This window comes from Scleropages formosus, chromosome 17, assembly GCF_900964775.1.
Source record: "Scleropages formosus chromosome 17, fSclFor1.1, whole genome shotgun sequence".
Classification (NCBI taxonomy): domain Eukaryota; kingdom Metazoa; phylum Chordata; class Actinopteri; order Osteoglossiformes; family Osteoglossidae; genus Scleropages; species Scleropages formosus.
This window is the reverse complement of record NC_041822.1, coordinates 16,741,279-16,765,447: the sequence shown is the minus strand read 5'-3', so window position 1 is coordinate 16,765,447 and position 24,169 is coordinate 16,741,279. Positions and strand designations below refer to the sequence as shown.

General features: G+C 38.8%; 1 protein-coding gene across 1 annotated transcript; it reads left to right on the top strand.

Moving 5' to 3' along the window:
• The first annotated feature begins 10,083 nt into the window (after positions 1-10,083).
• Positions 10,084-24,169, top strand: LOC108938129 (microtubule-associated protein 1B-like). The gene is made up of 7 exons (XM_018758484.2): positions 10,084-10,390; positions 12,300-12,401; positions 14,007-14,089; positions 16,384-16,524; positions 16,666-21,616; positions 21,762-22,000; positions 22,207-24,169. The coding sequence occupies exons 1-7, from the start codon at positions 10,213-10,215 to the stop codon at positions 22,360-22,362; spliced, it is 5,850 nt and encodes a 1,949-aa protein (XP_018614000.1). The 5' UTR covers positions 10,084-10,212; the 3' UTR covers positions 22,363-24,169.

Here is a 24,169-nt window from a genome sequence, read left to right as displayed (position 1 = left end):
TTCCTGTAGATGCCATGGTGGCTCACTGAGTAATTCTGTCACCTCATTGCTGGAGCTTGGAGGTATCTTCAGCTCTGATTGGGCACAGCTTGCATGTTCTCCTTGTGCTTGTGTGGATGTCTTCTAGATAGCACTGGGGGTCTCATACATTCAAAAGACATGATCAGGAGAGTTGAGGCTCTAAACTGACATTGGTGTACACAGTATGAGTCACCGAGTTTATGTGTGTGTCAGTGTGTCCCGCAATGGGCTGGAGACCCTTTCACAGTGTCTTACACTCTAGACCTCTCAAAGTCGGTTTTGGATCCTGGACAAATACACAAAAGATCAACTCTACTCACAGGCTACCGACTTTCTAGCAAATATTCATTTAGTTTTAAGATAGCAATTTATGCCAGTTTCTTGCTAGATGTTTCATTTCTTTTTATTGTTGTGCCAGTGTCACAAAATTATCAACAAACTTCCTACTAGTCACAGCTTAGTGTTTACCAAAGTGTATTTCCTATTTTAGCAGCAAGGGAATGTTAGGCAGCATTAGTCTTAAATTTTCCATGGGCTTTCAATGGAAAGAAAAAGCCTATGAATGACACTTCTTCTAATCGCTAAACGTGTTTATTTATTTTCACAAAGGTCTAAGCAGGCTTAGAAACGCTAAGCATGTTATAACTGTTCTCAATAAATCATTAAAGATTAATAAACACATCCCCTTGTGACCCCGAGTTTTTGCTCTGGGTGCTCCAAAAGAAACAGTTCTCCCTGCATCCTCTCTGATCTGGTCATCTGCTCACAGGAACAGACATTACGCACTCAGAGCAAGCGCTTCTAGAATTTTCTGTTCAGTGCCTGTATGAAATATTCCCTATATTATAAGCCATTGTTCAATCCCACTTGACCAAATTCATCACGTAAAACCAGGAGCTGCTTCTAAGAGAGTAAATGGTTCCTTATACAACCCACTGAAGACTTTGTGTCATGGGTTCAGCACTTTCACTTGCTGACTTTTCAATTTTGCATGTTTCTGTTATCTCAAGAACACATCTTGCTTTGAATGATCTTTTTCTTTTTTTTTTTAGTTTTCTTCAAACAGTGCAACAGTTTCCCAAAAAACCTGGTAAATTCCAACAATTCCAACAAACAGTAATTACACAAAAGAGAAACTGTCCTATGCATTTTGAGTGATGGAAAAGTCTATCTGTATTTTGAAAATGACAAAATTACAAAATGACAAAAGGACAGTCTAAAACAAAATTAAACTGCTTTCTAATATTCCCAGTTGATTTTACTCATGACACTGGCTATAATAAAAACAACATTTTGATGTCAACCAAAATTCACAGCCTCTGCCTTGCAGTACAGCTGTCTGGAAGGAGAAACCCATAGCAGAGGATAGATTTATAAGCCTCACATATAAATAAGTTAATATATAAATAATTTTTCTTTTTTTTTTTGACCAAGCCAAGGCTGGAGAAATCCATCATGGATACCCGAAGAAACTTACATACGGGTACTGTCAGACTCTTACCAGATAAAACCCCAGCCCGATTGTACAATATTTCGACTGTTTAAAGCGCAGTCGGCACGCAAAAAGTAGGATAAGCCCCTCCTCATTCCGGTGATTACCTCCCAAGGGTTTAGGTAATCACCATCATTAGTCTTCGTTATGTTGTCTGTACCCTTCCTTCCGACATCCAGTCCTAGTCGTTCTCCGACTGAAAGTGTCCACCATCGCAACACTGCCCTCCGAGGTTTCGACTCTGAGAAAATACACCTTCTCCTTCATTAGCCCAACCTCAGTTTTCTTAGTTTCATTCATTAGTCCCTTTCTGTGTTTTTGTTTCAGATGTTAAACAGGGTGTATGAGCCAAAACACATAAAAATTGCTGTTTTTGTTCTTTTTCTGCTGTAACTGCTTTCTTCTTATATTATACATATAAAAATAGATTAATTAATTACATTAATAAAATTGTACGTACACTTCTTTAGTAGCATACAGAATCTGACACCTTTTTTCTCATCATACTCAGCATAGTACAATACTCTTGGAGCTGATTACTGTTATGCAACTGCTGATATTATGGTTTCATAATAGTTTTAAAACTATTATTAAATATCTTGACGTTAACGTTTTTTGTTCCTTCTGCTAGAAATTAGTTTCAGTACATTTTTTGCATAGATGCTCAATACACAAATGGTGAAACATTTGTCTGCACACTGCAATTTCCTCTTTGGTTTTACTTTAATTTTTTCTATCTCTTCATACATTTTTTTTAGGGGTAAGACACACCCACTCGCTGAGTTATAAATACCACTGAAGCTGGAGAGTTCATACTGGATGTGTAAGGGCAGATAAAGCATGGGAATGTACTGGACCTCTGGAAAGACGAGATGGTCAACCTTGTTGACACGGAAGGAAAAGCAAACAGCCAGATGGCTCAGTGTGGTAGTACCAAAGATGGCTGATATCGCTAATCCCAGAGTGTTTTTTCGTACCATCACATCCATTATCTCCACAGCTCCAATTAGTAAATATCACATCAATATTGCATATTTATCATCTTAAAACTATCTACATAGGGTGTCTGATCTGTTGCTGGTATACTGATACATTGATTCATTCATGGGGGGTGTAGTGTAAATAAAATAATTTTAAACAATGTATGATTTCAAAAAAGGAAATTACCATGATATTGTGTGTGGACTGGTTTGAGCGAAATAATGGCTGGGTTTGGATACATGACTTCCACAATTCACTGCATCTTACCGTCTCTGTCTTACGGCTTGGCACGACTTTCAAATGTCGACTCAGTTTATGATGCTATACCAAATTTAGCAGGCCTGGACAGGATGCAGCTCACTGTGTAAATGACAATCCAGAGCAATTACGATAACCGGTATTAATAACCTCAGACTGGATGCATCAAACGCTAGACATCAGGAGACTGAGTATTGTGGGATGAGTGTACATTGTTTTCGAGAAGAAACAAGCTCCATATATTCTTTTGATTTTCTAGATTCTCCTGCAATAATCAAGTGAATTGTCCTGAACTGACTTCCAAGTGAATGCTCCATATGTCAGTTTTAAGTAAGTTGTCATTTAATGCTAATGTTCTTTCAAACCCAAAGATCTTCATTTTACTGTTCTATATAGTTTTATATACTCTTTTCCCAATAACAAGCAAGAAGCACTCATAATACTAACCACAGAAAGCACCACTTTTCTCATACACACACACACTGTCTGAAACCACTTGTCCTGAGCAGGGTGGGAGCGAATCGGAGCCTGACCCAGCAACATGGAGTGCAAGGGGACGCACCCCGGACAGGACACCAGTCCACTGCAAGGCACTCCAAGCAGGACTCAAACCCAAGACCCACCACACAGCAGGACCTGGACAAGCCCACAGTGCCACCATGCCCCCCCCCCTCATATATTTTAATTTGTTCTTATTATTTTTAGTATATAATCTGCGTCATAAAAAGAAAAAAATCAACTGGCACCGATTCAAAAAAAAAAAAAACATTTCCAAGAAGAAATTAATTTTCTCATATATATGCACACACGTGAACTGTGACACTTATGTAAATATGTTCAGTTCTCAAGAGATGTACTTAAACTGATATGAAAACAAGAATTTCCCATGTAAACTGCTGCAGATAAATCTAGGCAGATATTAATGTGAATATTTCTTCTTAATGGGCCCACAATAATTTCCCACCTTGTGTTTTCTTAGAGCCTAAAACCACAGCTTTCTCTCCTGTGATGCATTTCAATGACAAATCCCATGAACTTAAAGTTGACCATACTGAATTTCCTCTATATTCAAACCAAATCAGGGAAGCCTATAGACAATTCTGTCCTTGTCCCTTTTGTAGTAAAAAATATGACCACAGTATTTTTTTCTAAACAAAATAATTTAATTTTACTGATTGATTTAATAGGGGGTGCGGTGGCGCGGTGGGTTGACCACAATCCTGCTCTCCGGTGGGTCTGGGGCTCAAGTCCCGCTTGGGGTGCCTTGCGACAGACTGGCGTCCCGTCCTGGGTGTGTCCCCTCCCCCTCCGGCCTTACGCCCTGTGTTGCCGGGTAGGCTGCAGTTCCCCGCGACCCCGTATGGGACAAGAGGTTCAGAAAGTGTGTGTGTGTGAGTGTGATTGATTGATTGATTTAATTTTACCATTGATACAGCTGGGTAATTTTTACTGGAGCAATTTAGGGTTAGTACCTTGCTCAAGAGTATGACAGGCAACAAGTCCAAAGGCAACAGCTCTAACCACTACACTATCAGCTATCTCAGAATGCATTCACTCAAGTCACAAAAAAGCGAATGACAAACCATCACATACTACATAAATCTGCAGAACTCATTACATATTGGGGTCAAAAGTATAACTAAAATAATAGGGACAAAGGCAAACAATATGTAATGAAAAATTTCAATAATTATATTTTTCAATATTAAATATGTCTGTAAACACAAGATCTAAGATATAGTAGCAATGTACAATAATGTATTTATGAAATACAGGAAGTAGCCAGATTGCAACAGAGGAGAGGGAAAAAAAAAAAAAACTCCAGACTGACATGAAACTGGAACAAATAAACCTCTGGGGGTCCATAGTCTAGTGGAACACGGGTCAAAATGACCTTGGTCAGTTGACCTCCCGCCACCCTGGCGACATCAGTTAATTTTATAGTATGTGATTGGGAAGGTCTTGTCCCATCATCTCTGGAAATCTTTAAAATTGTCCATGGACATTCTTAAAGCCTCCAAGCATTCCAAGATCTGGAGGATTCTTGCACTCTAGGTTCAATATGGCTCCTAAGGCCACCACAGGTCACTGCAAAAAAAGGCAGAGGAAAAAGGGGCTAACTGTAAGATCACTGATTTAGGTTTACTAGGGACTTAATTAACAAATGTGATTGCAGCATGTATAATCAAACCAGCTGCTAAGCTAAGGAAATTAATCTTAAACCTGGATTTAAAGGCTGGTACTGAATGGGTATCCCTTATAAGAACTGGCAGGTCATTCCACAGTTTGAGTGCTCAGTAGCTAATGGTATGTCCTCCAACCAAAATCTTCTCAATCTTGAATGCTCTAAAAAATCCAGCATCTAAAGATTGTAGAGAAATTACTTGAATGTACGAATGAATTATATTTCTAAACTAAACTTGAGCAAGATCATTCACTACTTTAAAGGGTTTCATTGAGACAATATGAAGATTTTGGTCCAGTCCAGCTGTAGATAAGGCTGAAAGTTTCTGGACATTCAATCAACCAGCATGTGGACTTGGACTTTGCTCTGGCCCCTTCTGGCTTACAAGGTCTCTGTATCAACACTCAAGATCCTTGAGAGAAGTATAAGCTGTTAACTCTGAATGTGGCTTGGTTCACTTCAAAACCCAAACAGCACTGCCTTGAATGTGCAAAGCAACTGGCTCAATGTACCTTACAGGAACAGAGAAGAGGAGTACAGGGTAAGGATCAAATGAGGTGGTATCGAGGTGAGGATACCTAGGATGTGGAGAAATGCAGAGTGCAGGCTCTAGCATAACATGGTAGTGGGAACAGTAGCACCTGGAAGGGCTGGTTTGTCTTTCTTTAATCATGGAGGTATGACAAGACCTAGGAAAAGGATAAGCACAAGCTGATACAGGAAATAAGAAAAAAGAGCAACAGAGGAAGGATGGTAGAGCTGGCAGAAATGCAGCAGCAAGGACCATGGACAAGGTGGGAATGGGTATTGGATGGAAAGATCTTTTGGGAAGAGCATAGGAGAGCTGAGCTTCAACGTATCAAGGTCTTGATCCAGGCAGTCGATGATGTGGTGCCAACTTCATCAAGTTTTATCAGACAGGGAGAAGTGGATTTTCCACTATGTCAAAAAAGAGAGGCATTACACCATATTCTCTGCTGCTGTGCAAGAGTGATCAGTGAGGCCACTATCTTCGGCACTAATACACTTTTTATATTGTTTTTGTAGTGTTTCTATATTGTTCTCTGAGGTGTATGTTGCTTTGGAGAAAAGTGTCTGCTAAATGAACAAATGTAAATGCAAATTACCAGGAAGAGCACACAGTAGCACCTGCGATGGCATCTTTCAAGGATGCTGACTACAAACAACATTGGTAGCATAATTAATAGAACTGCTGCCTTCAAATTATAAGGTTGCAGGTTCAAATCCCACCTACTGCTGTGGTATTCTTGAGCAAAGTACTCATCCAGAGCTGCTCCAGTAGAAGTTGACCAGCTCTATAAGTGGGTAAATAGCTTGCAAAGGATTGCAAGCTGCTTTAGAGAGACGTGTCGGCTAAATAAATGTAAAGTAAACCAAACATCAGTTCAAGACTACTGCTTAAGTACCTTTAAAGGTTTTGTACTATTTTTTATTTTACTTCAGTGACTGCATTTTCATGTAATGCAAGTTCTCTGCCTGCTCATGAAGCGCTCTTGTATTTTGCGTTTAAGGTTAGTTGCAGTATATTTAGTGCCACAAGAGGGAAGCACTGTTCAATTTTTCCACTCTGCGCATCAGACGTTGTCTACCCACGTGATCAAGTACATAACGCTCTATACCGCTCTTCTAAGGCAGGACTGTACAGTACTGTATTAGTGCAGATCCACTTCAAAATACTACACCAATGTTAGGGTTTTTTTTTAAACAAGTAAAAGCCAAAAATCTGAAATAATGCACTTTTCCCCTTGCTTTACCTTTTTCCCCGACCTGATGATTATTTTTTTCTGATTTCACTAACTTCTTTATTGCTAAGAAAAAAGCAGAACATTTGGACTGGTGCAGAACCTTGAAAAATGTAGCTTTAAATTTGTGGATGGAAGCAGTGACAAGTAAATGCAGCGTTACTGAGGAAATAAACTGATCAATCCATTAAATCCAAAATAAACTTGGTACATGTGACACTAATAGTCTCAAATGTAATTTTATAGCACTATACAGACATTCTGGTAAATCATATAGTTCTACTGAAAAGACATTCCCAGATCCCATAAATAACTATTTTGCTTCTTGTTGCTTACTTCGGAGAAGTCAACTTGAATTGTATGCACTTCTCATACAATGTTATATCAGCACTAATATTTAAAAAAAAAAAAAATCTCAGTTGTTATAAGTTTAAGTACTTGTACAATAGACCTAAATTATTTACATGTTATGCATTATTACACTTTAAATATCATTATTGTTATTTATTTATTTATTTATTTTCAAATTGTCATCTGGTCGAAAAAAATGTAAAAAAACGATAAAATATAAATGGAAAATTGTGAGGGCAAGCGATAGCCTGTGGCTGACTCTCCCAGACGGAACTGAGAAGGGAAGGACATAGATGGTTGGTTAGGGCTGTGTCTGAGTGCTCACAGTGCTCATGAGACAGGCTAAGAGATGGAAGAGAATGAACCCTGACACTCTCCTGGTACCATGCCTAAAAAGCCATTATGGGTTGAGTGCACTATACTCATTTTTTGTGCCCACTTTTTCATTCCACCTACCATTTAGCCTTGATTCTCTCACCTTAGATACTGTACTTCCTCTCTCAATTTTAATCTGCATCTCCAGTGGTTCTAACACTGATGATATGCCATTCAGAATGTCTGTTGTCTAAGTGGCATCCCGAAAACGTCCTGAAAAAAAGAAAAAAAATGTCCTCGAAAACTGTTGCGCCATTCAGACTTGATCCTGAATGTAATATTATTTATTTGATAATACAAACAGAGCACATCCAGCCTTTACACATATATTCAGCTTTATTAAATACAGTAATTTAGGTTAATGAGACAACTGTAATGTTCCTTAGAAAATTTACCTGCAGTGTATTAACCAATAATCCAGCTGGCATTTTCATACGCCTGGTTTGATGATGCCTTAGAGAGGATGTTAATAACAGTTTGAATTTCATTATCAAGTCAAAAAAAGTGCTGAATGGGGAAAGAAAGGCCACAATGCTCAGTAGGTATGAGAAGAAAAAGTACTGAATATTAGTTTTTCTGTTATTCTGTGTTAGTTTGTCATATTACTATAATCTGACACACAGCATGTCAACAACAGTTAACTGATATCTGTTAGATTTATTTAAAGCAGTCCTCAGCTGATCTTATTCACTAACATTTAACCATGTGCCAACTTGAATCCTGCAGCTGAGGGAGGGGTTTGGATTTCATCCCAGTCTGGTTAGACGTCCTGTTCTGTAAGCCTGCAGAGTACATTCTCAGCGACGTGACAGTGCTTTAGATAGCCGGCTGACTGTAAACCACAAGGTCGCATGTCTCCAAGGGCCTTCTTACCAAATTTTCTTGCTAAAAAATTAGGCTTGGAAATTTATCAGAACCCAACCCCCACCCTCCAACATGTTGTTTATATGCCTGCCGAGAGCAAATGCCCCACCATTTCTTTTCTAAATAGATTAGCATCATTGTCACTGCGACCAGATGACAAAGCAGTCTTTTCTCTCCGAAAACAAATGTTTTAGGGAGACCACCAAAGGTGTCTCACTCACCACATGCTGCTTGATTTCTTAGTCATTGTTGTCTTTTCATGCTGTTGAGCTTACTGCATAGCTGTCCAGAGCCCTGCCAGGCAGCAATGCCAGTGAGATTGTCTACACAACATCTGAATTTTATAGTTTATTTTTTAAAGCAAAGTAATAATAAACATTGCTTAAGTGTTTAATTTTATGTATATATAATATATTATGTGGATAAGTTAATAAAGAGAAAATTTTAAAAAATTAAAACAGAAAGCTGTTTAAAATCAGTCAAAAGAAATAGTGTTCCATGACAGCATAGGATACAATAAGGACAATAGGGTAACAAGAAGTATCATATAATTTCCATGCTTTCTGGGAAAAAAAGTCCTGCTTTCTTTTCATTAACAGGCACCTGGTGCTTGCTCACTAACTTAAATTGCAAGTAATCTGTAAAAAAAAAATACGTTACAGGAGATATTAGGACGTAATTATTATTATGGTTATGGGTGATCTGTACTTCATTCCTTTACCTGAACCTTTTCAGTTTTACAATATTTTTGTGTATGTAAGCATTACTGTATATTTCTTACTGGTGCTGTGAGATTCTGGATATCTGAGAGCAGTGCGTATCAACCGGATGCTGAAACTGCCCATGGTCAGAAGACAGTAATAGAGCTCGGAGAGTATGTTCATGCACTGCAGACAATGACATCATTCCAGTAAGCAGTGCTGGGAACTTGGGTCCTTAGAACAGTGGTCATCATGTCTCTTGCTGGGGGACTCTACTAAGGTCATCAGTGAACACAGGATGCAGCCTGCCAATACCATACCATGAGAAGTGGTCCGTTTCTGAATGCAAGTGTAGAATAATGTGCATGTTCACTTCTCTTAGACAGCCTATCAAGGCAGATTAGGTCACGTCCCAATAATCTGCTAAACAATTGAGTTATGACAGTAATATTCAATTCAGGAGCTTCCCTAAAAGGGAACTGCATAAACATAGTGGGTCTAATGGCATGACCTGGGAGTCTGCATTCTCGTGTAACACTTTTACCCGGGTGTGAGTAGATCAAGGCCTTTTAGTGCAACTGGACAACAGTGTTTACCAACCAAAGGGCACGTACAGCAAAATGTCGCGCACCCACTAGCACACTTTAAGGTTGCGAGGTGTGAGATTGAATCCCACTGCACCTGTGCAGTGGTGTACAATTGGGCATCCTTTCACTACACAAACCATGCTCCCTTTCCTCATTTTAAAACTTCTTTCCAGCTGGTTATTGATCTGTTGATTGCAATTTACCTACAATGAGCCATTTACTGAAAAAATATAACAACCTATATATGTGTAACTGGTAGTTGCCCTGGACAAAGGAGAAGAACGGAAAGAATAACACCGACAATAATAGTAATGATGATGATGATGATGATGATGAGACAGGAACATACTTTAAAGACCCTCAGAAAATGTATGTAAGAATGCAGGCTTTTTTTTTGCATGTGATCGCATCATCGCAGACGGGGCGCGCTCTCCAGTCTCCATCCTGACGCGCGCGCCGTCTCCCCCGCGCGACTCCTGCCCCGGACGCGCTCCGTCTGGGGGGGTATAAAAGGCGGACCGCGCCCCTCCAACGCAGTCCCGGGGTTCTGTGGGGGGCGCTCCGGACCGGTGTGGGACGGTGAGTTAGCACTCTGACTCAGGCGTCCAGGGCAGAAAGAGGCTGAGCTCGGCGGATGATGATGGCGACCTTAGCGGAGAGGGCGGATGCCCACTTTACTAGTGATGCTCTTCCAACTTCCAGCTCTTCTTCTTCGCACCAGTTTCTTGACAAAAAATTTTACCTGCTTGTGGTCATCGGGGAGATCGTTTCAGAAGAAAACCTCAAGTGTGTGGCTGAAGACGTTGGAAAAGGTACGTACTGGTGGTGGTAGCATGATAAGCATCCGACTGTGAAAAAAACGCGCGTTTTTTTTTGCTTGAAACCCTCGTTTAGTTTCGCTAATTCTAAAATTGTTCTTCGCGACGACTCGGTAAATTCCGCGTCCGCGTTACAAACATCGGGTACATTAAGTTACTTTACGTAAATAAAAGCCTCAACCCCTGATAGAAGAGCAGCGTAGGAAAACTTTTTTTCCTTCTGCATTTCATAATCATGCGACAGTTTTAATATTTTCTGATGGATTAAAAACGCCAGGCGGCCCATCATCATCGGTCCACCGTCTTTTCTAAAAAAAAAAAATGAAATAACTTTCAGATTGCTTCGTTTGTAGTAGTGTCATCGTAAACGATAGAATCTAGTGCTGTTTTGTGGGGTTGTTACAAATGATTTTTATTTATATATTATTTTTATTATGTAGAATACATGATAGTTTCATTGTTTTTCTCAGACTACGAAGTAATAGTACTAACTAAGTCTTACGTGCTGGGACACTTCTAAATTAATCACACAGTCATGATCATCACTAACTCAAAAAATATATTTGTGTTTACTCCTTATTGCGCAGCACAGCTTTCATAAAATATATTTCTGAAACACTCTTGAAGTAGTAAAGAATTCGTTATTTAAAAATCGTTAACACAATTTTTACATCCATGATGATGCTGTATGTTGTCGTTCATTCCGCCCATGTAGTTCCACACCTTGTTTTCGATACTACCGATATGAGGGCGTGGCCCTGTCCGCAGTGCGGTTGTGACGAAAACCCGCTGTGGACTTTCAACGCACTTGCTGGACTCATAGGCGCAATCACGAACTTAATGCATAAACATTTCCAAAGATCCCCTGGTCAACATTTCGGTAGAAGGTACAGGTCTCACTGATGTTTTCTGTACCAAAACAAATCCACGATATAGATTTTATAGTTTAGCTTTCTACTTTCACCCATTAATGATGGTGAGGAGTATGACAGCACAGGCCCTTGAAAAAAGTTGATTCTTGTAAAATAAAATAACGTTCAAATAATTTCGATTAGCATCAGACCTTTATCCCTATAGTCTATGTTCAAAGTTTACTTATTTTATTTAATTGTGGTAGGTTACGAACTACATTTCCAAGTTATTTCAAATGTGTTTACCAGGCAGGGTATTTGATATGTAAAAATTCCATATGCAAAAATAATGGTTGAATCATTGTATTTTTAAGAATAGTACCACTTTTTTTTTTGCTTATGAATCATGCAATTTATGACAAGCAGTTTCCCAATACATTTATTCTAGTATGTGAACATCAGCTATGAATGCTATCAAGTCGCATAACTGTAATTCAGTTTGAAAAAGGAAAGCGCTTTGAGTTAAATTTACAGAGTATATTTCAAGCTCCTGCTTTTTGCAGTTAAAGACATTTCACTTCATCTCACCTTGACCCACAGAAACACACATCTACAAATGATAGAAAATAAAAATCTCTTGCCCAAGGCCATGACAGGCACTTAAAACGTTCTTTTTTATAAAGGATCTATGGTAAAAATTGGTTCTCTTCAGTCAGATCAATTAATATTCTTATAGGTTACAACTGTACTTAGGCAAGAAACACTTGCTTCACTACTTTGTTATTATTATATAGCACTCCTGACTGCCTAATCCACCCCACACTAATACTAATGCTGATTTATTTTGATAAAACTAACTAAAAAAAACATTTTCCCCAGACATTCCCTCAGATTTAAAAGAAATTAATTTTAAATTGCATATAATTTGTAAAATATTTGTAATATTTTCTTTTAATTAACAAAATAGACTCCAAGTCTGCTTTAAACATTGTAGCCTCCTACCAAACGATGCCTTTCTTCTCACATGGCTAATCCTATCCTCTGTTTAAAAGGGATTCGTTCGTGGGACATAGACCTTCTGGACTGCGACTTGGACCAGGAACTCAAACTTTTTGTTTCACGACACACTGCGAAGTTCTCATCAGTTGTAAAAGGTTTGAAATTATTGTTGATCAATTATGCCCGGGGAACAGATGTGATAAATTACCTGTATTGATGAAATACAAATTATTATAGTTAATTTAGCATTTTTTTTGAAGGACTACGTTTTTTGGTGGAGTAAAAGTATATTTTGAAACCATGTTATATACTGTATAAATAGAACCTGGTATATCTTTTAAGGGCTGCTTGAATGTAAAATGATCTAATGCATGCTTCTGGTTTTAATGTAGAATGTTTGTCAGTTCCATTAAAAGTTGACAATACTACTGATTTATACTATTGATACCAGTCGAGGAAGGAAGGAATAAAAAAAACATAAATTCTTAGGGTTGTATGAATGAAGAGTATAAGGCAAACAGATTTTACAGTTTTATTTTCAAACACTTAAAAAGAGAGTTCGAACTGGGCAGGGAACCACTTGATTCAATTAATGTCTTGCTTTAACCTCTTTATTAATGTTTTTGATTTCTTTGTTTTACCACCTTCTAGAATTGACCTTACAGAATGAGAGTTATAGTCTTGGCTGCAAATCAAAGAGAAAAGAGAGAGAACTCATTCATAAACACATGACAGCTCTAGGTACACAGAGTACATACAGAAAAAAACAAAAATGCCTCTCCTCTCTTGCATATGTAGCTGCTGGATGGCTGTCTGGTTATTTTTAATGTCATAAGCAGATGTGATTTTATTACTTAAAGTGGATGATAATCCGTCTTCTTTTTAGGGCCCTGAGAGTTGAATCCAGCATCTCTGTTTTTCCAGTCATTACCAGCACTGGTGTAGTGTTACGCTGAATGCTGGATATGGCAGACATTATTTGATTATTTATTCAGGCAGACATCTGCAGAGGGTTCCATCTCACTTGAGTCATTGACAGATGATTTTTTTTTTTCCATGGGTAAAGTGTCATACAGCAGTTGTTTGGGGGCAAGAACTGACCAGTCTGTACGTATCAGCTACCATATGGATAATTTTACTTTTCCTGATACTTGTATACTCAGCAAAGCACAAGGGAGCTGCTCTATTGGTAGATTTTGTGTGGTTTCAAAGCATTGTTCTTATCTCCTCCAACTGAAGAAATGCATGGTTTCGGGCAATGCTATATAAAATTATCTGACAGACTGACTGCACAGATTATGCAGGCAATGGGCGGATGTTTCTCCATCAGCCACACGATAATGTTCCCTCAGGTGCCCCTAAAATCTCAGCCCCCCAGGATTGTGGTGCATGGGCGAGGCATACAAGCTTTGCAGATTTTCACCTTAGGGTTTACGTCACACAGAACAAAGACAGTGACTCTCTTCACTGATCAGATCCCTCTGCTATAATCATTTAGTTACGTGTCACACAAGAGCTGTTAAACTGAAACATCACAATGTTTACATTTATATTTTCTTCATAACTGCATATAATATCAAACTGTCATTAAACCTACAGGTTACATTATAAGCAATGTATGAAAGTTACATACCTTTGGGTAAAACTGTTTAATTACATCAATGGACATTTAAAGGATGCCTAGTTAAGTAAGCAAACATCTTGTAGTTAATAAAATACTAAGACTGGTGTAAAGTATTGCATTTTTATCTCCACTAAAGGGCAGAAGACTTTACACCACAAAAGTAATGTTCTGGAAACAGTGGTACTCATCAACCCCGTAGATGAGACTGTCAGCACTGAGGTAAGACTTTTCTCCAGCTACATTAATTTTCAGATCTCATTCAGCTTAAAAAATGGTTTTCTGTTGCACTATTTTTTTTAGATTAGTTACATGTATTTTCTTGGGAAAGAAAGCAAACATTTAAATTAAATACCACATAACAGCTAGTAGCACAGTGGTTAGCACTACTGCCTTTGGACCTAAAGGTTGTAGGTTTGATCAATTTGATCCCCACCTCTGGCTGTAGTACCCTTGAGCAATGTACTTTATCCTAAAAATTACTCAGCTGTGTAAATGGGTAAATAATTGTAACCTTAACATTGTAAGCTGCTCTAGAGAAATGTTTCAGGTGACTGTACTACAAAACAGTTTTTCATAGAAGTTAATGAAATGTAAATTCTAAGAGTCTGTTTTCATCTGGGGGGGCGCAGTGGCACAGTGGGTTGGACCGGGTCCTGCTCTCCAGTGGGTCTGGGGTTCAAGTCCTGCTTGGGGTGCCTTGCAATGGACTGGCGTCCCGTCCTGGGTGTGTCCCCTCTCCCTCTGGCCTTACGCCCTGTGTTGCCGGGTAGGCTCCGGTTCCCCGCAACCCCGTATGGGACAAGCGGTTCCGAAAATGTGTGTGTGTGTGTGTGTGTGTGTGTGTGTGTGTGTGTGTTTTCATCTGAATTTCAGAACTAGTTTGTAAATTCAAAGGTATTTAGTAACAGTTAAGGCTTTGTTAGTTTAACGATTTTTTTGGGAGTTTAGTAGAGGCAGCCATAAAAAAGAATAGGTATTGAAAGAAACAAAATGCAAGAATAGAAAATTGAACCAACATAAGTGCTGCAGCAAACCAAATGTTTAGCTTTTTGGAGTCAGTAAAGGCTGAACTAATTTTCCCACACACACTGACTGAAACCGCTCGTCCCAAGCGGGATCGCGGCAAGCCGGAACCATAACCCAGTAACACAGGGCACAAGGCTAGAGAGGGCACACCCAGGACAGGACACCAGTCCATCGCAGGGCACCCCAAGCAGGACTCGAAGCCCAGCCCCACCAGAGAGCAGGACCCAGCCAAATCCACTGTGCCACTGCACCACTGCACCCCCCAAATCAGAGTTTAATTCCTTTATTAAATAGTTGTTCTGGTAATTAAATACAACTTTCCTCAATTTATTTTGAACATGACTATAAAATAGAATACTTCTGCGGTATAAGTCTGACTATAATACTTGATCAACTGCTACACCTCAACCAGACCGCTTCACTCTTCTACTTCTGCCCACTTGGTGGTCCCGCGCACGAAATGAAAAACATGAAGGTTCTCAGTTCTGGCTCTGTTGTGGTGGAATGACCTCCCCCTCTCACTCAGAACTGCTGCAACTCTGTCCACGTTGAAAAAGAGTCTGAAAACTCATCTCTTCCAGACTCACTTCACCCATGATCTCTTAAGCTCATGTAAGGTGTAAATGTTCATGCACCATAACTTTATGGTCATACCCTGATAAGCCTTTATGCAGCCACTACTCCTGTATTATACGTAAATGTTTGTGTATCAAAAAAAAAAAAGTCAAAAGGTGATCAGGAATCGTCTTTTCTGAGTTTTATGAAGCTACTCGTGTGATGATCTTCAGTGTTTATAGTGGAAAGAAACACTTTGCTTAAGAATCACACGTCTGCAACTATGTCTTTCTTTCTCCTAATGTAATGCACAAAGTGTATCCTTGCTTTGGAGAAAAGCTTCTGCTATATAAATGTAAATGAAGAATTTGTGGGTGTGTAATATGTTGCTTTTCAGATTTTGCGTTTTAAATGGACACAATTTTCTCTCTTATTTTGCTTTATGTTTACTCTGTTAATTCTTTAAAGACTTTAGAGTTGTGCAGTATAAAACGAATTATATTATTCAAAGCACTCTTCGCAGTTTACATTACCTTTCAAATTAAGTTCTGACTCTCAGTCAGCTGGTACAACTTCAGGGTCCTAATCTAAGTGCAAAATGCACTTGCACTTAGTGAAAAGCATCTGCTAAATGAATCAATGTGAAATGTAAATGTAAAATTCAGAGACTACGCACATGACTTTCAGAGAGTAACTCGAAGACACTGAGAGCCAGTTATCTGAAACATCAAGGGTTATTGGTAAGAGGTAATTCATTACAAAAGTGGAGTGCTAAAGTTCTAGAAATGTACAACACTCATCACATAGCTAGATAATGCATGTAACTGATTATTTTTTAAATGGTAAAGAGCAAATAAACAAATGTTTTTCTTGATGGGTATACTAAAATTACAACATCATTGACGATGTTCTTATGTTCTTTTGGTGTCTAGGTTCGAATGATGGTATCAGATAACGCCAGACATAAATTGCTGGTGCTTTCGGGGCAATATTACAAAAACACTGGAGGACTTGTTCTTCAGTCTGGCTCCTTCTCATTCCACAATTTCATTGACATCTTTACAGATCAAGAAGTGAGTGGTGATTCAGAGATTGCTGAATATTTTCAAAGTTTAATGATTTTGATACATGTTCATGTTATATATGTTTTAATAGTTCTGTGCTCCTGTAATGTTTTCTTTATTAATGACTTTTCTCTCATTTGTTAAACAAAGATTGGTGAGCTACTTAGCACTATACATCCAGACAACAGAGCAAGCCTCACCATATTCTGTACAGAGGAAGGCAGCTGGAAATGGTCAAATCTGGAAGAACATAATCTCCAGGACTTCATTGATGTGAAGCTAAAATCTGATGTGGCATTACCAGAAATGGAAGGCCTGTCAGAATTCACAGAGTATGTAATGGAGACCATGGCTGTCCCCTCACCATTCAACTTGCTTGAACCTCCCAGTTCTGGAGGGTTTCTTAAGCTCTCAAAGCCATGCTGCTATATCTTTCCAGGTGGATGTGGAGACTCAACCCTGTTTGCAGTTAATGGATTCAATATGCTAATTAATGGGGGATCAGAGCGCAAATCCTGCTTCTGGAAACTAATTAGACATTTGGACAGGGTTGATTCCATTTTGCTCACTCACATTGGAGATGACAACCTACCTGGTATCAACAGTTTTCTTCAGCGGAAAATAATGGAGCAGGAGGTGAATTCGTCACAGGGCTCTTTGGGTAACGGCTGTTCGGCAAAAAATCTTATTTCACCTGACCTAGGGGTTGTGTTCTTAAATGTTCCTGACAACCTCGTAGATTCCAAACCCAACCACAAGGTGAGGGGCAAGATTGAGGAAACATCATTACTACTGGAGTATTTGAACAAACTGTCCATAAAACCAGAACCCCTTAATCGGCCTGCTGGAAATTCTGTGGAACCCATTGTATTATTCCAAAAAATGGGTGTGGGAAGGTTGGAGATGTATGTGCTAAATCCAGTTGAAAACAGCAAAGATCTACAATACTTCATGAAACAATGGACTGGTAATGAGCAAGACTCTGTGCCCCTCCCAGACACAAAGGAATCTGACATTCCATTGTCTTATTTAATGTCAATCTCATCATTGGTTGTATGGCACCCTGCAGCACCTTCTGAAAAAATAGTTCGTGTTTTGTTTCCTGGAAATGCTACACAGCAAAGCATATTGGAGGGTTTGGAGGCAGTCAAGGATTTAAATTTCTTGAAACAGCCAGTGGTTACTCAGACAGAGTTGTCGTCAATACTGACACCTGTAACCAAAGAATCTAAATGCAAAACAGAGAGCAAAGAAAATCTTAAGTCCACATCAAGGCAATCAGCTTCCCATGGACTGAGGACACAGTCAAAGGATGAGACTGTGGAAAAGGCAAAAACAGGTGATACAGAATCTCTTCCTGACAAGACAAAGTCTGAGATTAAAGGGAAATCATCTATGAAAAAAGACAAGGCTAAAATCCAAGCCTCAGAGAGTCAAAATGAAGCAAAATTACAAGCTGATACTGAATTACAAGGGCAGGAGAAATCTGACATCAAGTCAAAACCACTTACAGAACATACAAAAGAAGTTAAGAAGGATGAAAAGAGTAAAAAAGATGAAACAATTAAAAAGGAAGAAATTAAAAAAGAAACTAAAAAGGACATTAAAAGGGATTTGAGGAAAGATTCTATACTTAGGGAGGCAAAGAGGGAAGAAAAGAAAGAGCTGAAGAGGTCAGAGAAGGATTTGAAAAAGGAAGTAAGAAAGCCCACTAGGGATCTTAAAAAACCCTCTCCTATCCCAGGAGATGCTAAAAAGCCTGTATCAAAACCAAAAATTCCAAAGAAAGAGGAATCACCTAAGAGGGATGCTCCAAGCCCTGGAAAAGTGAAGGAAAAGAAGCTGAAGGCCACCAAAATAGACTCTAAATTTAGCAAAGCTAAGCCTAATGATGTGTGTGCTGAAGTAATGGTAGAGTCGCTAGATGTTGCAGCTGCTGAGGTTTTTGAGTCTGAAATGTCATTTATGTCTTCTCCAGAGGATCTCACAAAGGAATTTGAAGAGCTTAAGGCCAAAGGCATAGAGGGTTATATTGCAAATGTCATTCAGTCTAATCAGGAGCTTGAAGCACTGAAGGTTTTTACACCACATGAAGGAGCCATGCTTTGTAATGCACTACCAGAGATGCTGGAACTTGTTGAAACTGTACCTGAGATAACCAAAGAAGGTAAAAGCGAAAGTCTAGACACCACAGATAACCTTACATCAGAGAGAAGAATCAAGATTAGTGTTGCTGAGAGATCTGAAGATGAAGGTGATGGCTTAGTTCAGTTATCTGAAGACACCAGTAGCCAGGAGAACATGGAGGTAAAGAAAGTTGAGTTGCACAGTACAGAAAAGTGTGAAGATGAAGAACAAGACCAAGTTTCAGTAGACACAAAGAAAGAAGTTGAAGAAAAATATTATCAGGAAATGATGAAAGAACCTAGTAAGACTGATAAAGAAAGAACATCAGGAATCAAAACAGATACTAACAAACCAAGTACATTTATTATTTCTGCCAGTCAGCCACCTACAGCTGAGCAAGCAATCTCTCAGTTTGTTGTACTTTCCAATGAAGAATATTCCCCTGAGGCATTAGTCAGCCTTCAGTCTTCATCTGATATTTACAGTGTGCCAGGAACTATTCATATGCCTATATCAGAAATGAGCATTGAAACTACCTGGAATGAAAAAATGAGTCCTTCCAATGAGTTTTCCAAGCCAGGAAGGACTGTGCCACCTAGCGGTTGTGATGAAAAACATTCCTCGCTACTCACTGAAAGCCCAAAATCAAACCTTTCAAAACTATCTATCACAGAAGGTCATGAGTATCACCTGTCAGCTGGCACTTTATCACCACCATCATCATTTGAGGAAGACAAATCCTGTAAGCAATTTCCTACTGAAGTGGATGAAGCAAAAGACCAAGACTCTCGGACTCTCAAGCTAATTTCAGACATATCAAACAAACCAACTCATGATAAAACAAGTCCTTGCTCGGCTTCTGGTTCATCACTCCCAAAGACTCCTACCAGTGACAGCAGCTCAAAGTATGACCTGACACCGACTACTATTCCAGTTCCATTTGAGCCACAAATAGCCCCCTCTGGAGGTCTGGTTGAGCCTTCAGATAGTCCAGATAATGTAATGACTGAACTGTATCCATCTCAGTTTATGCTTGGAAGTTCAGACTTCCAAGGCAGTAGTGAGGCCATAGAACAAACTAAGAATCTTAATATATTGGATATTACAGTTAGCAAAAATGATTTCAGTCAAAATGTAATTTCTGAGTCTGTATCACAAGAAAGAACACAGTCTCCACTTTGTAGCCCTCCACCGCTGGAATCTGTGTCTCCATCAGATGGGTCTCCAGATCCAGGTAAATTATCACTTTCTGAGCTCAGTCAGTTTTCAGCAGAAGCAAGTCAAGATGGCAAGAAGATGTCATTGCCTTCAAGTCCACCCGGAGATGTTCAGTCAGACTCATTTTCTCCTTGTCATGCTAAACAGGCTTCCCTAGACCCGTCAGCTCTGGCTAAAGGGAGTTGCAGTGCTGGCCATACTTTGGATGATCTATCAGATGGCTCAGTGAAAGCTTCAAAAGATCTGTCTGAGTTACCAGTGGATTCCACTGCAGCTGGAGCATTAAAAGAAGAAAGTACAAAGTCAGTATCAGAAGGAACTGTGTCCGAAAAGTTAATCACTCCTGAAAATGATGATCTTGTGGAAGATAAGTTCTCCCAAGACTTTACTTATTCTTTGCCAGAGAGAACTTCAGATGATCTTTCTCCAGCATTGCCTCCCGAGTTTGGCTCCATACAACCCACAGAAGTACACATCTCTGCTTCAGTGTCTATTGACCAGGACATAACTCTTGAGGAAATAAGGATACCCCCACCTGAACAAGAATTGACCATATTAAGTCCTCCAGATTTGTTGTCTCAAAGTGCTCATTGTGGAGAACAAGTACAGGAGTCTTCAGTGGAATTTGGTAAAAAGTATGCTGGAGAACAAGTACAGGAGTCTTCAGTGGAATTTGGTAAAAAGTATGTTGATGATTCTATAAACATTGAGTCTCCAGACCTGGCAGTTGTTACACCAAAGATGGGTTTTGCTAAGAACGTCCCCACAGAGATGGATTGTGGCATGTCATTTAGTCCTGGAAACTTTGTGGACCAAGAAGTTATAAAAACAATGAAAGAACAAAAGATGTCACCTTCTCCCATCAAGGAAATTCCCCCCTTCTCAGCATCTTCCCAGTCTGGTTTCTCAGAAAATACCAGTTTGACATCTGAGGGTAATGAAACCAGAGACTCCACTTGGCAGTGTAAAATGCCAGTCGTTCCCAAGCTCTCACCGTCTGCATATGTGCCACTAACTTCTGACTTCTCCAATTTTCAAGACAAGTTTGGCACTCCTACCCTGACATCTTCAACAGGGGACTCCCTTTTGTATGAATCTCTCTTTCCTCACTGTAAAGAATTGCAGAGCAGTAATTTGGAAAGTCAGACATCTCCTGTGGACTCTGATGGTTCTCACTATGATCAAAAGGATAACACTCTGCATTCTAGACCTGATGTTGACTTGAGTTTGGATAGCACATGTGCATACCTGCATCCTAAAGAAGAGATTTCGCCATCTTTCATAAACCCAAATCCCCTGGACTTTTTAGTTGCTGATTCTAGTGCAGACACTGAAGGTGATTCTGAATCATCTTCAGTAGAAGACAAATCTCTAAAAAACAAGTATCCAGATCCTCCTCCAGTCACATTCCGTGACAGTCCTCCCACTCCACCTCAACCAGATGTCTGCATGGTTGATCCAGAGACTTTTGCTGACCATCAGAGTCCAGCAAAGAAAGCATCTAAAGAGAAGATTGCGAAGAAAACCCCAGGAAGTAAGATGAAAAGTTCTTCACCAGCAGGAAAGGGAAGGGTAGAAACCACTGCCAAAGGCTCTTTAGACAAAATATCTATGTCTCCAAAAAAGACTGCATCTCCAAAAAAGAAAGATATTTCAGGACCCAAGGAGAGCACTGCTGTGAATGAAAGAGGAGGGAAAGATGCAAAAAATGCAACTAATATTAGTGCCTCTAGGAATGCCAAATCTGCTACAACAGGTAAGCCCCTGTGCTCTTTCGTTTCAGAATGTTCCAGTTGCACTTTAGAATGTTGCAGTTGCACTTATCACTTTTCCAGTATACTTCATGCATTAGGGAATTATAGTCCTGATTATATATTTTTGATATTTTTCTTCTACTAAAGGTCATAGCAACAGTAAATCGATAACTGGAGAGTGTGTGGGGAATAATTCTCCTGTATATCTGGATCTGGTATACATTCCCAACCATGGCAATGCTAAAAATGTCGACACTGAGTTCTTCAAGCAAGTGAGATCATCCTATTATGTTCTGAGTGGGAATGACCCAGTGGCCCAGGAACCCTGTAAAGCTGTTCTGAACTCCCTTTTGGAAGGAAAGTCTCACTGGGAAAATAACATACAGGTTTGATGTTTCAGAGATTTATAAAGCTTTTTAGTGCTAAAAAATTATATATATGTGTGTGTATGTGTATTGTATATATACTTTCAGAAACTGCAGTTTTTTTCAGAGACTACATATGTTCAGGGTACATTCAGTCATTATTAAAAAGCCAATTGACTTGACATGACTTTGTTTTGCAAAACCCTTTGCAATTGTTTTTCACACAGGTGACTCTGATACCAACTCACGACTCTGATGTCATGAAGGAGTGGTACCAGGAGACTCATGAGAAGCAGCAAAGCCTCAATATGATTGTGCTTGCAAGCAGCAGTACTGTGGTCATGCAGGATGAGTCTTTTCCTGCCTGCAAAATTGAATTCTGATCCCAAATTCTGGCTATATACTTACTTATCTTCAGAATATGCATATGAATAGGAAAGTGAATATTCAGTTGTACCTCATGTTACGAACATGCAAGTGAGAAATTTTCAAAGAACATTTTCCAGTTTATTTTAAATTGCATTTTTTTTCTCTGTTCTGTTTTCTAATATTTCCCTGTTGCAGTGCAAAAAATAGCCTGCCTTTCCACTCATTGCCATTAGTCAGCAATAAAATGCACTCAGATAGAAACTCAATACAATAGAAACTGTAGGGGGAGCGGTAACAGGAAGCTATACCGACCGATTTCAGTCATAATATTTTTTTTTTCTTAAATTCATTATTGCTTTATCCAAGACTTTTACAGAAATTAGCTAGTGAATAATAAATGGTACATACTTTATTTATTGCAAACTGAAAGTAACCAGATGATGACAAACATTTGTGATATCAGTTGCTTCCTTGTGACTGGTTTCCCCAGGAACACTGCACTCTCTTGTGTGTATAAAGCAGAACACATTGAACAACATATTATGAAGATGACATATTCTTGTTTTTATTCATACTAAAGCAATCAACTTTAACATTGATTCATATTAATGAAAGATTACAAAATAAACAGGCATCTCATCAATGTTGTATCCTCCCTCAGACTCAATTTTTCCAGGTTACAAGAAGACTAAGAGCCTGCATTATATGAGCTATTTATGGAAATAGAGTAAGTAAATAAAAGTCTTGCAGTAAATTTTTTGTTAATTTTAGCTCCATTCAATGTTTTTCACAGAATCTGACCTGTTCAAGGGATTAAGTGATATTATTAAGGTTTTATAGATTATGATGATTAGTGGAGGTTTCAGGTCCCATTTGTGTTCGTAAATTGAGGTACAAGTGAGTGTATTGGCAGTATTATTTGAAATTATGTGTCAAACCAATGTGCTAATGTGTCAAATGTACTAAAAAATGTGGCAAAAGTTGCATTGACACCCCTTATTATCTCCCAAACAGCTCTCAGAATAATTGACATTACAGCGAGTTACAGTGTCAGCAAAAAAGAGGACTTAATTTGCTAAAACGGACCCTGAAAGGCTTAGAAAGTAAGGTATATGCTAAAGACACATACATTAATAAAGAACAAAATGAATATTTCACTTATCAAGCAGTGAAGTATCGGAGATGAGTGAGTTTACATGTTTACTTTATTTGTGGTGCTCCTGAGTTGCAAGATAAGGTTGGTAACTTGATTACATGTGTTCATTACTCAGTGCACTGTTTTATTATTTTCTTGGATATTGGACATAATAAAAACATATAGTAATTTAATAAAGGTAGATGATTAGTTAGAAGTGGTTAGTTGAGATTTAACTGTCCTTTATCTAGATTTTGTTGTATTTTAACAATAATCATGTGGCATTACTAACTGCAGTTATTGAAAGAACAGAAATTTAATACAAAAATGTTAAGCTTAATTATCATTCCCAATAGAGTTTATTTTTATCTTTTATTATAAACAAAGGTCTATTAACAGGTTTATTCAGCCATGCTATAATAATTTTTATCATACAGGTTTATGTTAGAATGGGACCAGTTTAATGCAGCGTACTGAAAAATTTACAATGTTACAGCAGATAGCTTGAGGATACTGTCATCTTAAGTACTGAAAGTACAGGACCACTGAGAAAGTATCTTTTAAACTAGTTTTTCAGCTGTGTTTTTTTTTTATTCATGGAACTGTTTTGGGTCCTTGGAAACCTTAAAATCTGGAAAAAATCTACAATTTAGAAAGGCTATAATCAAATACTAGTTTTTCCACCC

What these genes read in the sequence shown, in the direction of transcription:
- LOC108938129 (XM_018758484.2), top strand. Translation starts at nt 10,213, where the DNA reads ATGATGATGGCGACCTTAGCGGAGAGGGCGGATGCCCACTTTACTAGT. An exon ending in GGCTGAAGACGTTGGAAAAG is followed by an intron (nt 10,391 to 12,299) that starts GTACGTACTGGT and finishes TCTGTTTAAAAG; the next exon opens with GGATTCGTTCGTGGGACATA. An exon ending in ACATCTTTACAGATCAAGAA is followed by an intron (nt 16,525 to 16,665) that starts GTGAGTGGTGAT and finishes TGTTAAACAAAG; the next exon opens with ATTGGTGAGCTACTTAGCAC.